The 16,874-nt window shown below is 37.7% G+C and overlaps 1 protein-coding gene and 1 long non-coding RNA gene across 2 annotated transcripts in view; one reads left to right on the top strand and one right to left on the bottom strand.

Moving 5' to 3' along the window:
• Positions 1-16,874, bottom strand: part of ano6 (anoctamin 6) — an 81,237-nt gene that overhangs the window by 40,938 nt on the left and 23,425 nt on the right. Inside the window, exons 2-6 of the mRNA XM_003221267.4 lie at positions 11,817-11,896; positions 6,396-6,524; positions 4,087-4,152; positions 1,638-1,916; positions 25-138 (exon numbers count right to left, since the gene is read on the bottom strand). Coding sequence (XP_003221315.2) covers positions 25-138; positions 1,638-1,916; positions 4,087-4,152; positions 6,396-6,524; positions 11,817-11,896 — 668 coding nt within the window. The remainder of the gene's footprint in view (positions 1-24; positions 139-1,637; positions 1,917-4,086; positions 4,153-6,395; positions 6,525-11,816; positions 11,897-16,874) is intronic.
• The window catches only part of LOC134299504 (uncharacterized), a 33,715-nt gene that overhangs the window by 10,969 nt on the left and 5,872 nt on the right, over positions 1-16,874 (top strand). The window lies entirely within an intron of this gene.

Genomic DNA, 16,874 nt, shown 5'->3' with positions numbered 1-16,874 from the left:
ATAGCTTTAAAAAAATGTACTTACATCATGTAGTGGGAAAGCTGCCTTGTAGATTCCAGAATCCAGCAGTTTATTAATCCCAAACTTTTTCACATTGTCTCTGATGGCATATTCCCCACGACAAAGGATAAAGTAAGCCTGAAAAATTTAATACCTTCTTAAGAAAGCATGAACTAATTGTGTAGAAAATAAATTAGAATAAATTCAGAGAATGGCTACTATATGGCAAAGGCTTTTAGAAGTATTCATTGTTAAAATGGTGCCATCCTAGACTGACCTCTGTATATTTCAAATTTGATAATCTTATTATGTGAAAATGTGCTGCTTACTTATTGTTATAGCCCTTGATAGAAAACAGGCATATTTCTCAGTCAGCTCCCAGTGAGCAGTTACAACAAACATGGAAAGACCACTTACATATATCTACCCCCCATTTTAATACTAGGCTTTGGAATGTATCACTAATAATTTCAGAACTATATACAATATTTGATGAAAGCTTAGGAACTGAAAATAACTGCATAGTGCACAGTGTGAAGTAGTGTGCCTTTGTACTGCAACATTTTTTCTGTTGCATAGTGATTCAATGTCTCATCAAGACAAGCATTTACCAAGTCATTAGATTCCTCTGTTTTCTTTCACAACGAAACCAGTCCCCTGACTACAGTTTTTGAACTGGCAATATATAATAGAAAGTAGAAAAGGGAGTCCAGATTTTTTTCCTGGCATGTGGACTACACCATGATGAATCAATGGGTCCCTGATCTGTTGTGGAAACAAGAAGATCACAGCATTGTAGGAACTGAAACCACTTGAAAATACATCTGAAAGTATCTGCCTGAACAGTGCTCATAAGTCAGGTAGTTCCCTTACTGATTCAGGGCAATGGTCTATCTAGATGAACTCAGCATGAGTTATGAATACTTAAATCAGTAGTGCAGCGGGTTAAACCATTGGCTGCAGGAAATCTGCTGGCCAGAGGGTTGGCAGTTCGAAGCTGTGATTTGGGGGTGAGCTCCCACTGTTAGCCCTAGCTTCTACCAACCTAGCAGTTTGAAAGCAGGCAATGAGAGTAGAGCACCCCAGGCAGACATGCCGGCAACATGATCGGAGATGTCTATGGACAACAGGCTCCTCGACATGGAAAAATGGAACAAGAGCACCTCCCCGTGGTGAGAGCTGAGCATTGCCTCCAGACACCGGAGATGAAAGAGGAAGGCCTTTACCTTTGTCTATGTATTGTATGTTGTCGTTCACTGTATAAAAGACATTGAATGTTTGCCTTATATGTGTATACTGTAATCCACTCTGAGTCCCTCTGGGGAGATAAAGCGGAATATAAATAAAATGTATTATTATTAACATTATTATTATTATGGGATTTCAGTCCAGAACTTTTTCAAGCACTTCTAGGAATATGGTAGACTTAACTTGAGGTCACTAGTAAGCCAAGCATATGCTCTACTTTTTTATGACCTCTTTCCTAAGCTATTACCATTTAAAAGCAATGATTCTTTCCTATTGTTTGCATTTTACAAGATATTTGTCACTTAAAAACATTAAAAAGAGAGAAAACATTAACCTTAGCTGGGAAATACAGAAATAAATCTACTGGTATACAGATGTCTGAAACTTACTATTCGGCTCCTTGTTGCTGGAGTGAAGAATGTATCTTTGTCTTGAATATAAAAATCTGATAAACGGTCATTTTCAAATGGAGCAGTAAAAAAATCTTGCTCTGGCTTGATTATTTCTTTATCCACACTGAAGAATTTTCTAATCCAGCCAAATGCTGAATCATGGGTTTTCAGATCACTGGGCTGCAGAGGCAATTGGATGTGCATGATCTCCGCATATTTGCACAGGACTTCCCAGGGCACATGCACTTTTACAAATATACATTTTTCATCCAAGACCTGCAATAAAATTATATTAAAATATTGTTTATATTATCTGTATTGCATTTTAAACCCATTCTTGAATCTGTTTAGAACCATCAAAAAAACCTATGAAGACAACATTTTGGACATAATAACCAAAGATGTTGTCCTGCTCAAGATGCATTGGAAGAAAAAGGGAAAGCAGTGGTGCTCTTTGTTGTAGTGTACTTTCAAGTTGTTTCCAACCTATGGTAACCTTAAGATGAATCTATTATGGGGTTTTCTTGGCAACGTTTGTTCAGAGAGTATTTGCCATTCAGTAGGCTTTCATGACTGAGCAGGACTCTAACCTGGGTCTAATAGAGTCCCAGTTCATCATTCAAACAACTTTACTACATTGGCTCTAGTAGTGTGCAAGTGATGCATTATTTCTAAGGGGGAAAATTAACAGTCCATGCCCAGATATAGAGGTCTTTGTCACTAATCCTAGTGGAAAGGGTGATTTTAACTTGAGAAATATAAAGCATATTTCAACTAAGCCTTGCATCAGTCCTGAGCCAACTCACACTATTTTCCTACCAAACCTTCTTTTACTTTCTTTCCCTTCAATTTTTCCCTAACTAGTCTATCACCAGGGGAGGAATAATAATAGTGGAAAACCCATAACTTTCTCATTATCTTTCTTTTCCCACATTCGAGATACTATCAGCTGCTTGGAAAATATTCTTCTCTGTTATTTCCAAGTTCATTGAATCCAGAACTAGGTTTTTGGAAAGTCCCTTTTTTTGCAGAGTAACTCATGGAAATGTGTGTGCTTAGCCTTTTAAATTTTTGTAAGCTTCCTAGGGCCTCAGCTCTGAAAAAAAGCCAGATATAAATTTGATAATTATCATTCTAATAATAATTTATACAAGTTCTAGGATGTAAAACTTCTGAAATTGGGAGTTTGTTTTTTTAGCATCCCGATATGATATATATGTAATGACATATCAGCAGTAAGAGGCACATAATGTCTTGTTTTGAGTCACTACATCTGTCAATGTTTAGTGATGATGTTTAAACATGACAATGTTTAGAAGCAAGAAAACTCCAAACTCCTATTGCTAGCTAGCTATGCTTCTGAGTGAGATTTCTTAAGTAAAGTTGGATTTCTGGTAAGGTTTTGATTGACAATTATTATCAATGGAATAAACTAGCTGAAAATTCATATATGACCATCAATATGATCACACTGGGTCTGAAGTTTGATATGCTTTTGCTTTTTAATATTACGTTGTGACTGAGCACAAGGGCTGCAAATTGTGCCAGTGAAAAGGATCAATTTTCCTTCTATTCACCCAATTCCATTTTAGCAACATGCACTGGTGGTTATCTAAAGGCAGGCAACACTGTTGTGGAGAAGTGAGCCACTATGCAATTTTCATCAAAGACTGAATAGTGCAATTACAGGAGATAAACTATATAGTCATCTTATAATTGTTCACTAATGTAGACTGAGATGAACTTGTACTGCACAAATCATGGAAAGAGAAGATGGCTAGAAAAAGGAATACTCTATAAGCATTTGAATCTACAGGATTTCAGAATAGAATCCCAAACTTTGCTCTTATTGTGTAAATCTGTATTTAATGTATTGAATCCATTAACATCTCAGTGTGAGCTGCTCACCAATACCAGGTATGTTGTCAAAAGTTGAGAAGCTATATACAGTAGAGTCTCACTTATCCAAAACTCACTTATCCAAGGTTCTGGATTATCCAATGCATTTTTATAGTCAATGTTTTCAATATATCGTGATATTTTGGTGCTAAATTCGTAAATACAGTAATTACAACATAACATTAGTGCATACTGAACTACTTTTTCTGTCAAATTTGTTGTATAACGTGATGTTTTGGTGCTTAATTTGTAAAATCATAACCTAATTTGGTGTTTAATAGGCTTTTCCTTAGTCCCTCCTTATTATCCAAGATATTTGCTTATCCAAGGTTCTGCCGGCCCGTTTAGCTTGGATAAGTGAGACTCTACTGTATTAAAAATAGATGAGACTGTAACCCTTATAGTTTATTTCCAAAAGGTTATATGAAGGAAGGTGCAGTTCAGTCCATCAATAGATTTCAGTTCCACTTTTGTAAACACACATTTTTTTTCGTTTTGGACTGAATAATTCATACTTTCAAAAAAATACATAGGAAACTGTACTCACCGACCTTGTTGCTTCAAGCTGTAAGGCACGGCTGATCAGGTTAGACTGATATGCTTGCCTCTTTCTCTGTTAAAATTGATTGGGAAATTGGGGAAACTTCTTATCCTGATAATTCACACAAGCCAAACACCACAAAAATAACAAATAATTGTTTAAACTCAGTTTAAACATTGAGGCTAGATTAAAAACCTGGCTTTTCATACATTGACAGTTCAGCCACACGCATTCAGGAAGCTGATCAAGGAGGATACGGAATACTGAAATGCAGTTGTAAGAGGCAATGAAATGCTAAACCAAATTTAATAATAAAATTGCTCCCTAATTTCCAAAGAAGAATATATTGATTGCAGTGAAATCAGAAATTATTTCAATGCAAATAAAATACATTTTAGATAGGATTTTGAGTGATTTTTAATAAAACTCTTGTGACTTCTGAAGTTATGCAGTAAAATTGGTTGTTTTTACATGTCATTGAGCTGACTTCATTGTATGGTGACCCTATAAATTAGTGTTTCCCAACGTGTGGTCCATGGACCACCAATGGTCCCCAAGAACTAAAATATGGTCCACGGCCTCACCGTTACTAAACTGTTGCAACAAGAGCGACTGGTCTCATGAAACCCTCTTATAGTGCCAAGGCAATGGGGATGCTGGGTGTGGAGAAGCTGACTACCCACAAAAGGCATGACAGCAAGCCTCCTGACTGCTGCTTCTCCTCCTCCTCCCTCCCTCTAAGTGGAGCTGTTCCATGTGACGCCTGGAAGCGGGGGTGCCTTGGTGTCTTCGTTTTTTAGGTCTGTTCCTGGGGTTATTTGGGGTGCTGATTCAGAAAATTGCATTGGATAGACCCCATCAGCTCTAGATTATTAAATATGGTTTTCTGTGGGTGAGCAGATGGTGACTACTGGCTGGCATATGTTCTGTATCAGAAACTAGAGCTGATGTAGTCTATCCAATGCAGTTTTCTGAATCAGAACCCCAAATAACCAAACTGAATCTAAAGTTGACCAAAGGCTGATTCATAACCCTTTTGGTACTAATGTTGGAGAGCTGTCCCTGGTTAAAGTGGTCCCTGGTCAAAAATAAGGTTGGGGACCACTGCTATAAATGGAATAACTGCTTAATGGCAGTTATTCCATTAAGTCCCATCCATGGGAGAAAAGCGGGAGAAAAGTAAGTAAGTAAATAAATAAATAAAGTAACAGCTGAGCAGTGAGACCATTTTGGCTGTGTAAGCCTGGCCCAAGAATGAACTAGAAAGGTTTTCAAATCCAGGACATAGTATTCTGGACTTTCATGTATAAATATAAAACTCAGACAGTGAAGAAAGACAGAAAAAAATCCACATTCAAAAGAATTACAGTACTTGCAGTCCCAGGGGAAATGATTTCATTGGTAATAACAATGCTTTTATGCGTGAATCATCTGGCTATGCAAAATGTGTGAGTGATGTTTCTACATGCTCTACTGGGAATGCATATATTTGCATATAGCACACATACATACAGACTTGGATCAACAAATTCCATTTCAATTTGGGTCCTCTTGGGCATATGGCAGCAGGTTGTACTAGATGGCCTTTGTGGTTGCTTTCAATTCAAAGACTCTTTGATTCTAAGGTCAGGGGGGTTGTCATGATGAGGACCTGTTCTTCAGCTTTTGTCACTATCATATTGATCACCTCTGAATTTGGATGGATCAATCCCATGACAGAATAAAACCCCAATGTTAAGCATGTTCCTGCTTATAGAAAACTAGCAAGAACAGGATATAGCATATACACATCCTAAAGGTCTGGTTTTCTTCATATAGTGAAGAATGTTATCCTTGTTTTAAAAAAATCTTCAGACATTCAAAGGTATATTCTGTAATAATACATTCCTTATACTAGTTATTTCAAGAAAAAGCGAGTACTATTACATGCTACAAGCCAATATGGAATGGATAACATTTAAAGCTTGCTTGCATACATCTGAAATCCAGAGGATGACATATCTTTTAGCCACAAGGAGTCCAACAGGATACAACAAGCAAAAATAAAATTGGGGCAAGAATATCCAAAGATATATGTATTTGAGTGAAAAATAAATGCTCTGATTGTGTTTTCCTGCATGGTAATGGGTTGGACTGGATGGCCCTTGTGGTTTCTTCCAAATCTATGATTCTATGAAATAATGATTCAGTTTATGCACCATGAAGAAAGTGGCCCCTATCTCTGAGTAAGCAACTAACGGGGTTAAAACAGAAACCTGGGATCATAAAAACAAAAATCCCATTAAAGGCAGCACAAAATAGAAGGCAAGTCAAACCATTTGCTTTCTATGGAAGCTCTTCTTATGGCCCTCTTTTTTATTCTCATCTTCATAGACTAAAACGAAGTCAATTCTTCTCTGGCCATCATTGAAGTATAACGAATCAGGTTGCAAATTAAACTCAGCCTGTAAGAAACAGATCACATATTTAACATTATAATAATTATTCAGGACATTTGTGTCTATTATAGAAAAATTACAATATATTGTGCTAGTACACTGGTTCAATGTGTTAGATACTAACATGCCAAATATAATGATGATTTCAAGAAAATTAGAAATGTATAGTCTCTTAGTTAAAAATGACAGAAGTAGGTTAGTAGGGCCCCACAGTAAAACATTTGGAAATCATAGAATACAGTACACTTTGTGCTTCCCATGCTGATATGAACTAAATATTTAATGTATTTGGGTGGTTAGTGTCCAGATAACGTATATGGATATTTTCCCCCAAACTTTCACACTGGCACCCAAGGTCCGCATAGTTAAAGCAATGGTATTCCCCGTAGTAACCTACAGATGCAAGAGCTGGACTATAAGGAAGGCTGAGTGAATCAAAATAGACACATTTGAACTGTGGTGTTGGAGGAAAATTCTGAGAATGCCTTGGACCGCGAGAAGATCCAACCAGTCCAACCAGGAAATAATGCCCGACTGCTCATTGGAGGGAAGGACATTAGAGGCGAAGATGAAGGTTTTTTGCCACATAATGAGAAGACAGGAAAGCATGGAGAGGATAATGATGTTGGGGAAAATGAAGGAAAAAGGAAGAGGGGCCGACCAAGGGCAAGAGGATGGATGTTATCCTTGAAGTGACTGGCTTGACTTTGAAGGAGCTGGGGGCGGCGACAGCTGACGGGGAGCTCTGGTATGGGCTGGTCCATGTGGTCATGAAGAATCAGATGTGATTGAATGAATAAACAACAAAACCCCAAACTTTCACTACAAAAAGTTGGTTAATTCATTCAGCTGTGTCTTTTGTCTGTGTGCATAGTACATTTTCACAAAATTCTTATGATTCTATTAAACAGAGATCGGGTGGCCATCTGTCAAGTTGGCTTTGATTGTGAATTCCTGTATGATGAGGGTTGGACTGGATAGCCCTGTGGTCTGATTCTATGAGAATGATGGTTGGTTCTACAAAGGTATGACATTCAATTTAGGAAGTTGATTAAAAAGAACAATTTCTTCTGTGGAGAGCCCCAGGCCCTGCTTCAATGCTGGGATTGTGGCCACAGTATCCAACTGATCCCAGGAATGCTTTTTCTTACTCAGTCTGCTCAAGTGCACTGATGAGCATATCCAAATCTGTCTGGGATCAGTGCTGGACCATGGCAGGGCACAGGAAATGATAACAAAGGGGTGAAAAGTGAGAGTCCCCATGGGAATAATGTGGTTTCCTTTGCAGGCAGATGCATGTTTACCCACTGACCAGCTACATTTTGAGGTTTTGTAAAGTGTGTCAGTGATAGTTGTGTCTTGACAAACACTTTTGTGTTTTCCTGCCCTGGTTTCATGCTAGTTGTGTCCTGACAAGCACTCCATGTTTTCCTGTCCTGGTTTTATCCCCTGCATGGGATATATTCTGATTGGCTACCATTGATTTTTTGTCATATTCCAGACTTTCTGGTGAGTCTTTTTTTGAATGCACTGTTTCTGGCTTAATATGTGCTGCAGAACAAACTAGGGTTTTTCTTTTTGTGGACACCCACCCTTGAGCCAGCTTTGAACTTCATTATGGTGTCTGTGTAGAACCACCCTCCTTAAACTGACAAATATAGGATGAGACAGACTTGTGGAGAACTAGGCTGTCAGTGGTTATTCATGACCCACAATAACTACATGCTACTTCTGGAATCAGAGCTGTATGTGTGGCTGCATATAGTTACAGCCATGAAATATTTGCTATATAAATGTAATCTTCAAATGTCGCAGTACATTAATGGAGGACAGCTTCCCATAGGCACCTAATTAGCTATTGCTTCAAAATGAGGCAGGACTAGACAAGCACTCCATATTATTATCATACATTGAGAAAATGGGCACATATTTGGTCTTAATTTAGAAAGTCAAAATTTTCATGGAAATGCTGGCAATCGTTTTTCCAGTCAGCAATTACTATGTCTTCTATTCATTTAGATTAAATGCAAATCAATCAAAATATATGCATTACCAAATCAATTCAATTAAATCAATTTTGTGCAGTTTTATTCAATATATATTAAGTGGAACTCTTGTATCATTAAGTAGGTACTAGGAAAAGAAGTCATTTTATGTGTAAAATCACGGGCTATACAATGCACTAGGTAAAGAATGGGTGTATCCATACTGTACAATTATAGCAGTTTGATACCACTTTAGCAGCCATAATTCAATCCAATGGAGTAACAAGGAGGGAGTTCTAACTAATTTACTAAACTATAAATTCCTGGGATTTTCAGAAATTCACAATTCAGAAAGGGTTTGAAAATGTTCAGTCACTGACCACCAATTTTATCTTTCACGGGACTTACAGGAGATAGTACTAAAAAAACCCAGCAAACTATAAATCCCAGGATTAGGTTAATTTCTATGTGTTCTTGCTCATCACTTAGTCCCCTTCATACAATATATTTTCCAGCTCTGTACAATCCTTGCATGCTAATATGGATTTTTTTTCATATAAATGAAAACCACCTATTTCATTTATAATCCTGTAAGTAACAGTGCAATAACTATTAGCATTCCTGCTGCTGATCGGAGATCTAATTTGAAGGAACAAGTTGAATTAGCTTCATCCTCATCCCTTACTAGGATGTGCTCCACAAATGTAGCTATTAAAGACCAATTCTTTTCTCATATTCTCTAAAGGGAGATAAATCTCGGAGTCCAATGTAAAAGGTCTTGTGACTATGGCTGTGTAAATCAATCTCTTCATGAGAGTACTTCCAGATGGATGATTCTCAGCACTCCCAACCATGCAGCTATACTCTGCCCTTCTCTTCTTTAATGGGTTTTTTCTAATAAGAAGAAATATATATGCAAGAGTGGTGGGAAAATATGGAAGAATTAACAAATGGAAGATACGTCTTTTGGAAAATGGAAATCTCCATAACGTTTTGGAAAATAGAAATCTCCATAAACTTTTATGATCTTTGGAAAGGCATGACCTTGTTAGAAGTCACAACCTTTTGAAAAATGATGCCATAACTTTTTGGGAAAATGGCATTCATGTAAGACAATTAGGTTTCTCAGCTGTTAAACCTCCATATCTCTTTGAACTGTTAGGGACAAAAATATGCCAATGCTCAAAACACATACAGTTATATAGTTTCAGAACTGTTCTTTCAGTTGCTCAAAAACATCTACTCTCCCTTAAAACATCTTCGTTTAAATCATGCTCTCAAGAGACAAAAATAAGCAGACTTCTTGAATGCTCTACATTGAAAGTGTCTAGTTGTTTCTGTCTAAATTGTACTGTTTCTACTAACATCTAAAAACATACTTCTGTGTCTACTGGCGGCTGAAAGCATACAGTCCCTACTGAGGTCTCCAAGCATACATCTCTGACTTCTAAAATTGAGTCTGAGTCCTGAACAATCCTGATCTGATCACATGGTTTGCAACCCCTTCCAAAACATAGAGTTAAGGAAAACTGCTCTTCAATACACCCATATACAACACAGTAAGCAATCCAAATTATAAACATACAAATATCTAGTGGAGACTTGAAGAAGGTTGTTATTTCCAAAAACGTCTTTGTAAAGTTCTGTATTTAAGAGAAGAAGATTGCTAAAAAAGTTTCCTATAGTTCTTAATTATGTGAATCTAAGGTACACCTTTTTTTGGCTAAATGACCATGCCAAAATTGGGTTGCACATTTCATTTGCATAACATGGTAAAGTGTGGATGGGTGGGTGCATGCGTGCACAGGAGAGGCAGCGGAAAAGTGCCCGTGCCCTTCATGCCCCCTTGCCAGGGTCATTCAAAACACAATAGATAAAAACTGACATATAAAATTAATAAAAGCAAACTCAGTTAAATAGAAACAGTAAAATATGGTCATGTTGTTGTTTATTCGTTCAGGCCCTTCTGACTCTTTATGACCACATGGAACAGCCCACGCCAGAGCTCCTTGTCGGCCATCGCCACCCCCCAGCTCCTTCAAGGTCAAGCCAGTCACTTCAAGGATACCATCCATCCATCTTGCTCTTGGTCAGCCCCTCTTCCTTTTTTCTTCCATTTTCCCCAGCATCATTCTCTTCCCCAAGCTTTCCTGTCTCCTCATGATGTGGCCAAAATACTTCAACTTTGCCTCTAATGTCCTTCCCTCCAGCGAGCAGTCAGGCATTATTTCTTGGAGTATGGATTTAATTATGGTCTTAGCCATAATTAAAATATCCACACATTGGTTCAGCATCTCAACTGTAGTACCTTAAATGATGTAAAGTGCTGTTATAAAGGCATTTAGGTTTGCAATTGTCTAAACAGTGTGAAAAGCCTGTTGAAACAGCCACGTTTTAATTCTTTAATTCTTTAATTTAAGTGCTGTAGTGTGGGGACTTGCCTTTCCTATCCTCCTTCCGTTTCTCATTTTCTCCTTTTCTTTCTTCCCTTACTGCCCTCTTGCCTTCTCATCTTCCTTTTTAATTTTCCTCTCTCATCTTTTTCTTCCTTCCTCTTTTTTTTGCTTTTATTCCTTTCCTTCCTTCCCTTTTTGCCTCTTCCTTTGTTTTATCTCTTCCCATCTTTTCCTCCCTCCTTTTCCTTTTCTTCCTTCCTCTTTTTTACCTCCTTTCTATCCTCCATCCATCTTCCCCTTTTTCTCTTTTTTCCTTCTCATTCTTTTTTTATTAGTTTCCTTCCATCTTCCCTCCTTCCAATTTCCCCCTATCTTCTTTTCCTTCCCATCTCCCCATCAAGGGTTACCTGATTCTCTGGTGTTACATTCTATTGCTGGAAGATTTGGTGATCTAACACTTATTTTTAAAGAAGGAACTCTATGTGCACAGTAACTGTAATGCACCTCTTTTTGGAACAAATTACAAAGTGTGCACTTTTTGCCGCTGTGTATTACATTCCCTAGCAAATACTTTTTCTGGTTTCAGGGTTTTGAAAATTAAGGTGCATATTAGATTTGATGGTGCACTAGATTCGAGTAAAGGGAAGTAGCTTATTTTTCATGTGGGAAAAATAATCGGGGGAGGAAATATATAGGATGGTAGTTTCCTCCATCCTGAAAATATATGGATCTAGTAGTTTTCTATAAAAAAAGAGGATAGCTGAAGCAGCTGCAAAATCTTGTTCTATCTCCCCAAATAGTTTATTCCAAAGTACTTTCCTTCTAGCATGGATTACCTTTGCTCCTGGAAACCTGTTGATAGAGATATCAAATTGTATAAAAAAAATCAAGCTAATGTTAAGTGAAACAGTGCTTACCCATTCTGGCATGTGTAGTGCCTGTTGGTTGGTTACAGCTCCATAGCTGGGGATAATAGTTTGTTCCAGTTCTTCCAAGACTACAAAGGTAAAGGAAAGAAAAAAACATTTTTATGATTATAGCCTTCAGTTGTGTGAATTTTTCCTCCCTGTGGATGAAAATCAGCTTTGCTCTTTCATACCTCTCAAGTAAGGCTAACAATGTAACATGCTAAATTAGACAACTATTTATAAACCAGGTTATGCCCTCACATCAATTTCACAGCCAATCTTCCTATAAGTATAGAGTCAAGTCTTTTGCTAAGGGCCCTCAGGCTGAAATTGTTAGATGGAAAGTTCCTTAGTTTGCACAGTCTACCTTTCCCAAAAAGAAAACCATTACTAACTTCATGTGTCTCCACTTACATTCTCTTTATAGTTCTCAACAACCCTTCTAGATTCAATTGATAATGCTACTCTGTTCCTCTACTTATTTTCTGCAAGATAAACTATAGGCATAGGAGGCCTAAAAGGATCCAGCTCATGTTGGATCTTGGAAGCTAATGGTTAGTTCCTGTTAGTACTTGGGTGACAGACCATCAGAAGCTTGAGGCTGAATTTCAGTGCAAGGAACTGACAAAATCTGACAAGGAACTGACAAAATCCAAGTATCCCTTGCCCTAGAAAACTCAATGACATTCACAGTGTGGTTGCCATAAATCAAAAGGGGACTTAAAGGGACACGTACAAACTATATGTGTGCTATTCCAGATGTGATAATATTTGGATTAAATCATTGCCTTGTTTTATTCAATTTTAACCATGTCAGGAAACCTCCACAAAAAGATAGGTTTTATAATTTACAGAAAACATGGCCTAAATCCTGAAGTACTAGCCATTAGTGTAGTAGATCCTCATCTGCACTGACTGTTCAAAGGAATCATCTTCTTGGCCTATATTTAAACACAGGAATTCCAGTTTTAAAGAGGGGAGGTTGGCTACACAACATCAGCGCTAAATGCGCTCTGATTCAGACCAACCGAGGGAAACCACAGGATAAAAAAGGTCCCTTTATCCCATTTCTGGCTAAAAGTTGTGCATCTTCTTATGTCTGCATGACCCTGCATGCCAAAAAACATGTGTTTTCCCCTCTGTGGAGACTTCTCCAGCTGATGTCCATTCCTTTTAAAAAGCCCAAAATAGCTAATCAGCTGATTAGGCTATCAAACTGATGCACAGCTGATTGAAAGGAAGCACAAACAGAAAGCTATTAGAACTCCCTGAAACCCTTTATTTAACACTGCAAACACCGTAACACTGTAAACAGAACTTTAGTAAATATTATAGGACTGTGCAAATGAATTGTTTTTGAATCATAAGTGTGGTTCCTTAAAGCTGTTACTACTCTAGAGGAGACAGGAGAGGTGGGTGTGCAGCTCTCTCTCTGCAGGAGGCAGTTTTCCAGAGCATTTTAAGGGGACTTCCCAGGGAAGGAAGAGATTTCAACCTGGAAGTATCCTGCCCTGGCTTCCTTAAAAAAGCCCTCCCTTGTCTCTTCATTTGGAGGCATAGGAAGGAAGAGGCATTTTAAACTGCTAATGCTTTGAGAAGAAGCAAGGCACCAATTCTCCTTTCCTCCTCCAAATAAAGAGAGAAGGGAGGGCTTTTTAAAGGAAACCAGGGATACCTGGTTAAAGGATACCTCCAAGCTGATTCCTCTTCCTTCCCTGGGAAGCCCCCTTAAAATGCCTTGGAAAACTGCCTCCGGTTTTCTCTAGAGCAGTAACAACTTTGTGTTGCCGAAGGATTTCATGGCCGGAATCACAGTGTTGTTGTGTGTTTTCTGGGCTGCATGGCCATGTTCCAGAAGCATTCTCTCCTGATGTTTTGCCCACATCTATGGCAGGCATCCTCAGAGGTTGTGAGGTAATAGCTTTAGCGAACTACACTTACGCTCCAAAACATTTTTTAATTCCCTCCATTATATGCTGATCCATATTGCATGTGTACATATACAGATCAGCACATGCCATATATTAAAAAAAACTTCTGGTTTATATCCCCCATCCACAATCCATTTTATCCCAAGACACAGATGGGCTGTGAGGATGGCAGAGGAAGAAAGTCCAGGACCGGCAGGTCTGTGTGGGGAGCTGCTCTGAGGTCCCAGGTTTTTTTTGCTTCTCTTTTTAATCCTGTATTTTGGTGCTGTCTGGAAGTGCCCATAGTTTCAAATTAGTATGGAAGAAAGTGGTTTTGCTGTGCAGGTGATTATATTGGAAATCCTGGCACCAGTTTGAGTTGTGGATGGTGTTACACAAACCACAGAGCACTGGTACAAATTAAGGGCTTTATTTTGTGTGCTTTTGTGGGAGTTTGCTGTCTGACCACTGTGGTTCGAAGCTAGCTTTGAACTGCTTTAAATGGTCAGTGTAGATGGGGCCTAGGATGTTCTCTCTCCTGTATTCCAGAGCTTGTTTCAGAAGGTTTCCAAGTCATCTTGACTAAGTCATAAAAGACAGGGGGGGGGGGAGTGGGTTTATCCTCTCTCCCAGGCTGGACCTACACTGCCATATAGTGCAGTTTCAGAATACTGACATGAGTTCTAGTTCAATCTAGTTCAATGCAGTTAATCTGCATTCTGAAGCTGCATTATATGGAAATTTAAATCCAGCCTCTGTTTGGCAATCAGTAGCAATCTGTTCAAAAGAATTATCTTTCTGACCTATATGCAAACAAATATTTGTTCTGAAAATGAATTGGTACACTAAATTGGCAGCTGTGAGTTTCTGCAATCTATATTCCATATTTCTATGGTTTCTAGTATAAATGCTATAGAAATTTCGCTTCCGGACATGGAGAGTTACATTTCTAGAAAACTATTATAATTGGTGGCATTTACTGCAGAGAGAGCAGCAGCAAGAGAATCTTGCAAATACACTTCCCATCAACATTAAACTTCAGTAACATGTGAGTCAGAACTTCCATGCTGTCTCTGTTCAGTGATCACAGCTGGTTGGCTCTCAAACCAAGAGTGGAATTTGGCACAGAAATAGAATATAGAAAGAGCTTTAGAAATATAGAGTCTTGTGTGAAAATAACAATAAATTATACATACCTAAAATATAAATGAAAGGTTTGGATGAGATATGTTGTGTCCCCATACATTTTCTTATTACAATTTATGTATGTGTCCGTATCTCTTACAAAGGTTGGTTTGACCTTTGGTTTGCTAACAAAATTGAATTACTGTGTTGTGAAATGATGCATGTTTAAAAAGTGTGTCAACAACATGACATATTTGTAAAGCATTGTTTTAGACTTGCACATTAAACATATACAGTAGAGTCTCACTTATCCAAGCCTCGCTTATCCAAGCCTCTGTATTATCCAAGCCATTTTTGTAGTCAATGTTTTCAATATATCGTGATATTTTTGTGCTAAATTCATAAATACAGTAATTACAACATAACATTACTGCGTATTGAACTACTTTTTCTGTCAAATTTGTTGTATAACATGACATTTTGGTGCTTAATTTGTAAAATCATAACCTAATTTGATGTTTAATATCAAATATCTTATTATCCAAGATATTCGCTTATCCAAGCTTCTGCCGGCCCGTTTAGCTTGGATAAGTGAGACTCTACTGTAGTATACAATGAATCTGGAAATGGATACTGGTGGTAGAGTTATATATTGACATTATTTTCATGGGCACAATGAAACTATTATTGATACATTTTAAAAGTTGAGTTAGCAAAAACCAAAAAATCGATAACTTCATTTGCTGAAATTTCAAATACAAGCAGTCCCCAAATTACAAATATCTGACTTACAAGTTACTCATAATTAAGACTTTGTTTAAGAAAAACAAAATACAATCAAGTACTCCGTTTCTTCTTAATCTTCTGTTTGGGTTGCTACTAAAACAGCTTCTATGACTGATTGTGCACCAAGTAGTAAGTACAATTTCTGCTATCTTTTCATACTGCTTTGCTCAAAATGTAAATCAATACCAGAAAGATCAGATGAATCAAGTTTTTCTCTCTCCTCCTCCACATATATTTGGCTGGAGTTATCCTTAAAAATGTACCTGTTTTGCCTTACAAACACATTCAACTTAAGAACAAATCTACAAAACCCATCTTGTTTGTAATTTAGGGACTGCCTGGGCAGGTGTATTTATTTATTTCCAACATTTATATTCCGCCTTTCTTACCCGGAGGGACTCAGGTGTATCCTTATTTAATTTAACATGATGGAAGTTATATGTAATGCAAATTAGCAGAGCATCACTAAGACATCTTGGAGAAAAAGCTGGGGGAGATAATACCAAGGAAATTAAAACAACTGACCAACCAATATGAGCCAAGAGTTCATATATAGTTGGATCTAAATTTACTCATAGAGTGCTGTTGAATTAATACAGCTTCACATCACTTTAACAGTCATGGCTCAAACCTTGTAGCTTGAAGGTTGCTAATCTGAAGGTTGCTGGTTTGAATTTGGGGAGAGCACAGATGAGCTCCCTCTGTCAGCTCCAGCTCCCCATGCAGGGACATGAGAGAAGCCTCCCACAAGGATGGTAAAAACATCAAACATCCAGGCGTCCCCAGGGTAATGTCCTTGCAGACAGCCAATCCTCTCACACCAGAAGTGACTTGCAGTTTTTTAAGTCACTCCTGACATGAAAAAAACCCAATTCAACATAGTTTGTGGCAGCCACAAAACGTAAGTTTCTGGAGTATAACAACTACTTTCAAAGTAAGTATGGCACAATTAGACAGGATTAACACTTTCAAAACAGGAATAGATTTTTTAAAAATTTTGATACATAGTGTTATTGGCAAAATATATTTCATTATTAACAACTACATTATAATTATAATTTGTACTATGATGCCCCACCCTTGAAATTTAGTAAGACATAAACATACACATAGGAACAAAGAGTGCATGAACTTTTGATGATGCAACGTGTCCTCCTGAAACATGCATTTATTCTGTGTGAACACTAAAATATTTTGAAAACAAAAAAATGTATATGTACATAATGGATCTTATTACTTTTAAAGG

This window comes from Anolis carolinensis, chromosome 5 (genome assembly GCF_035594765.1).
Source record: "Anolis carolinensis isolate JA03-04 chromosome 5, rAnoCar3.1.pri, whole genome shotgun sequence".
Classification (NCBI taxonomy): Eukaryota; Metazoa; Chordata; class Lepidosauria; order Squamata; family Dactyloidae; genus Anolis; species Anolis carolinensis.
Note: the sequence above shows the minus strand (reverse complement) of the source record. Positions and strands in the feature narration are given on the sequence as shown.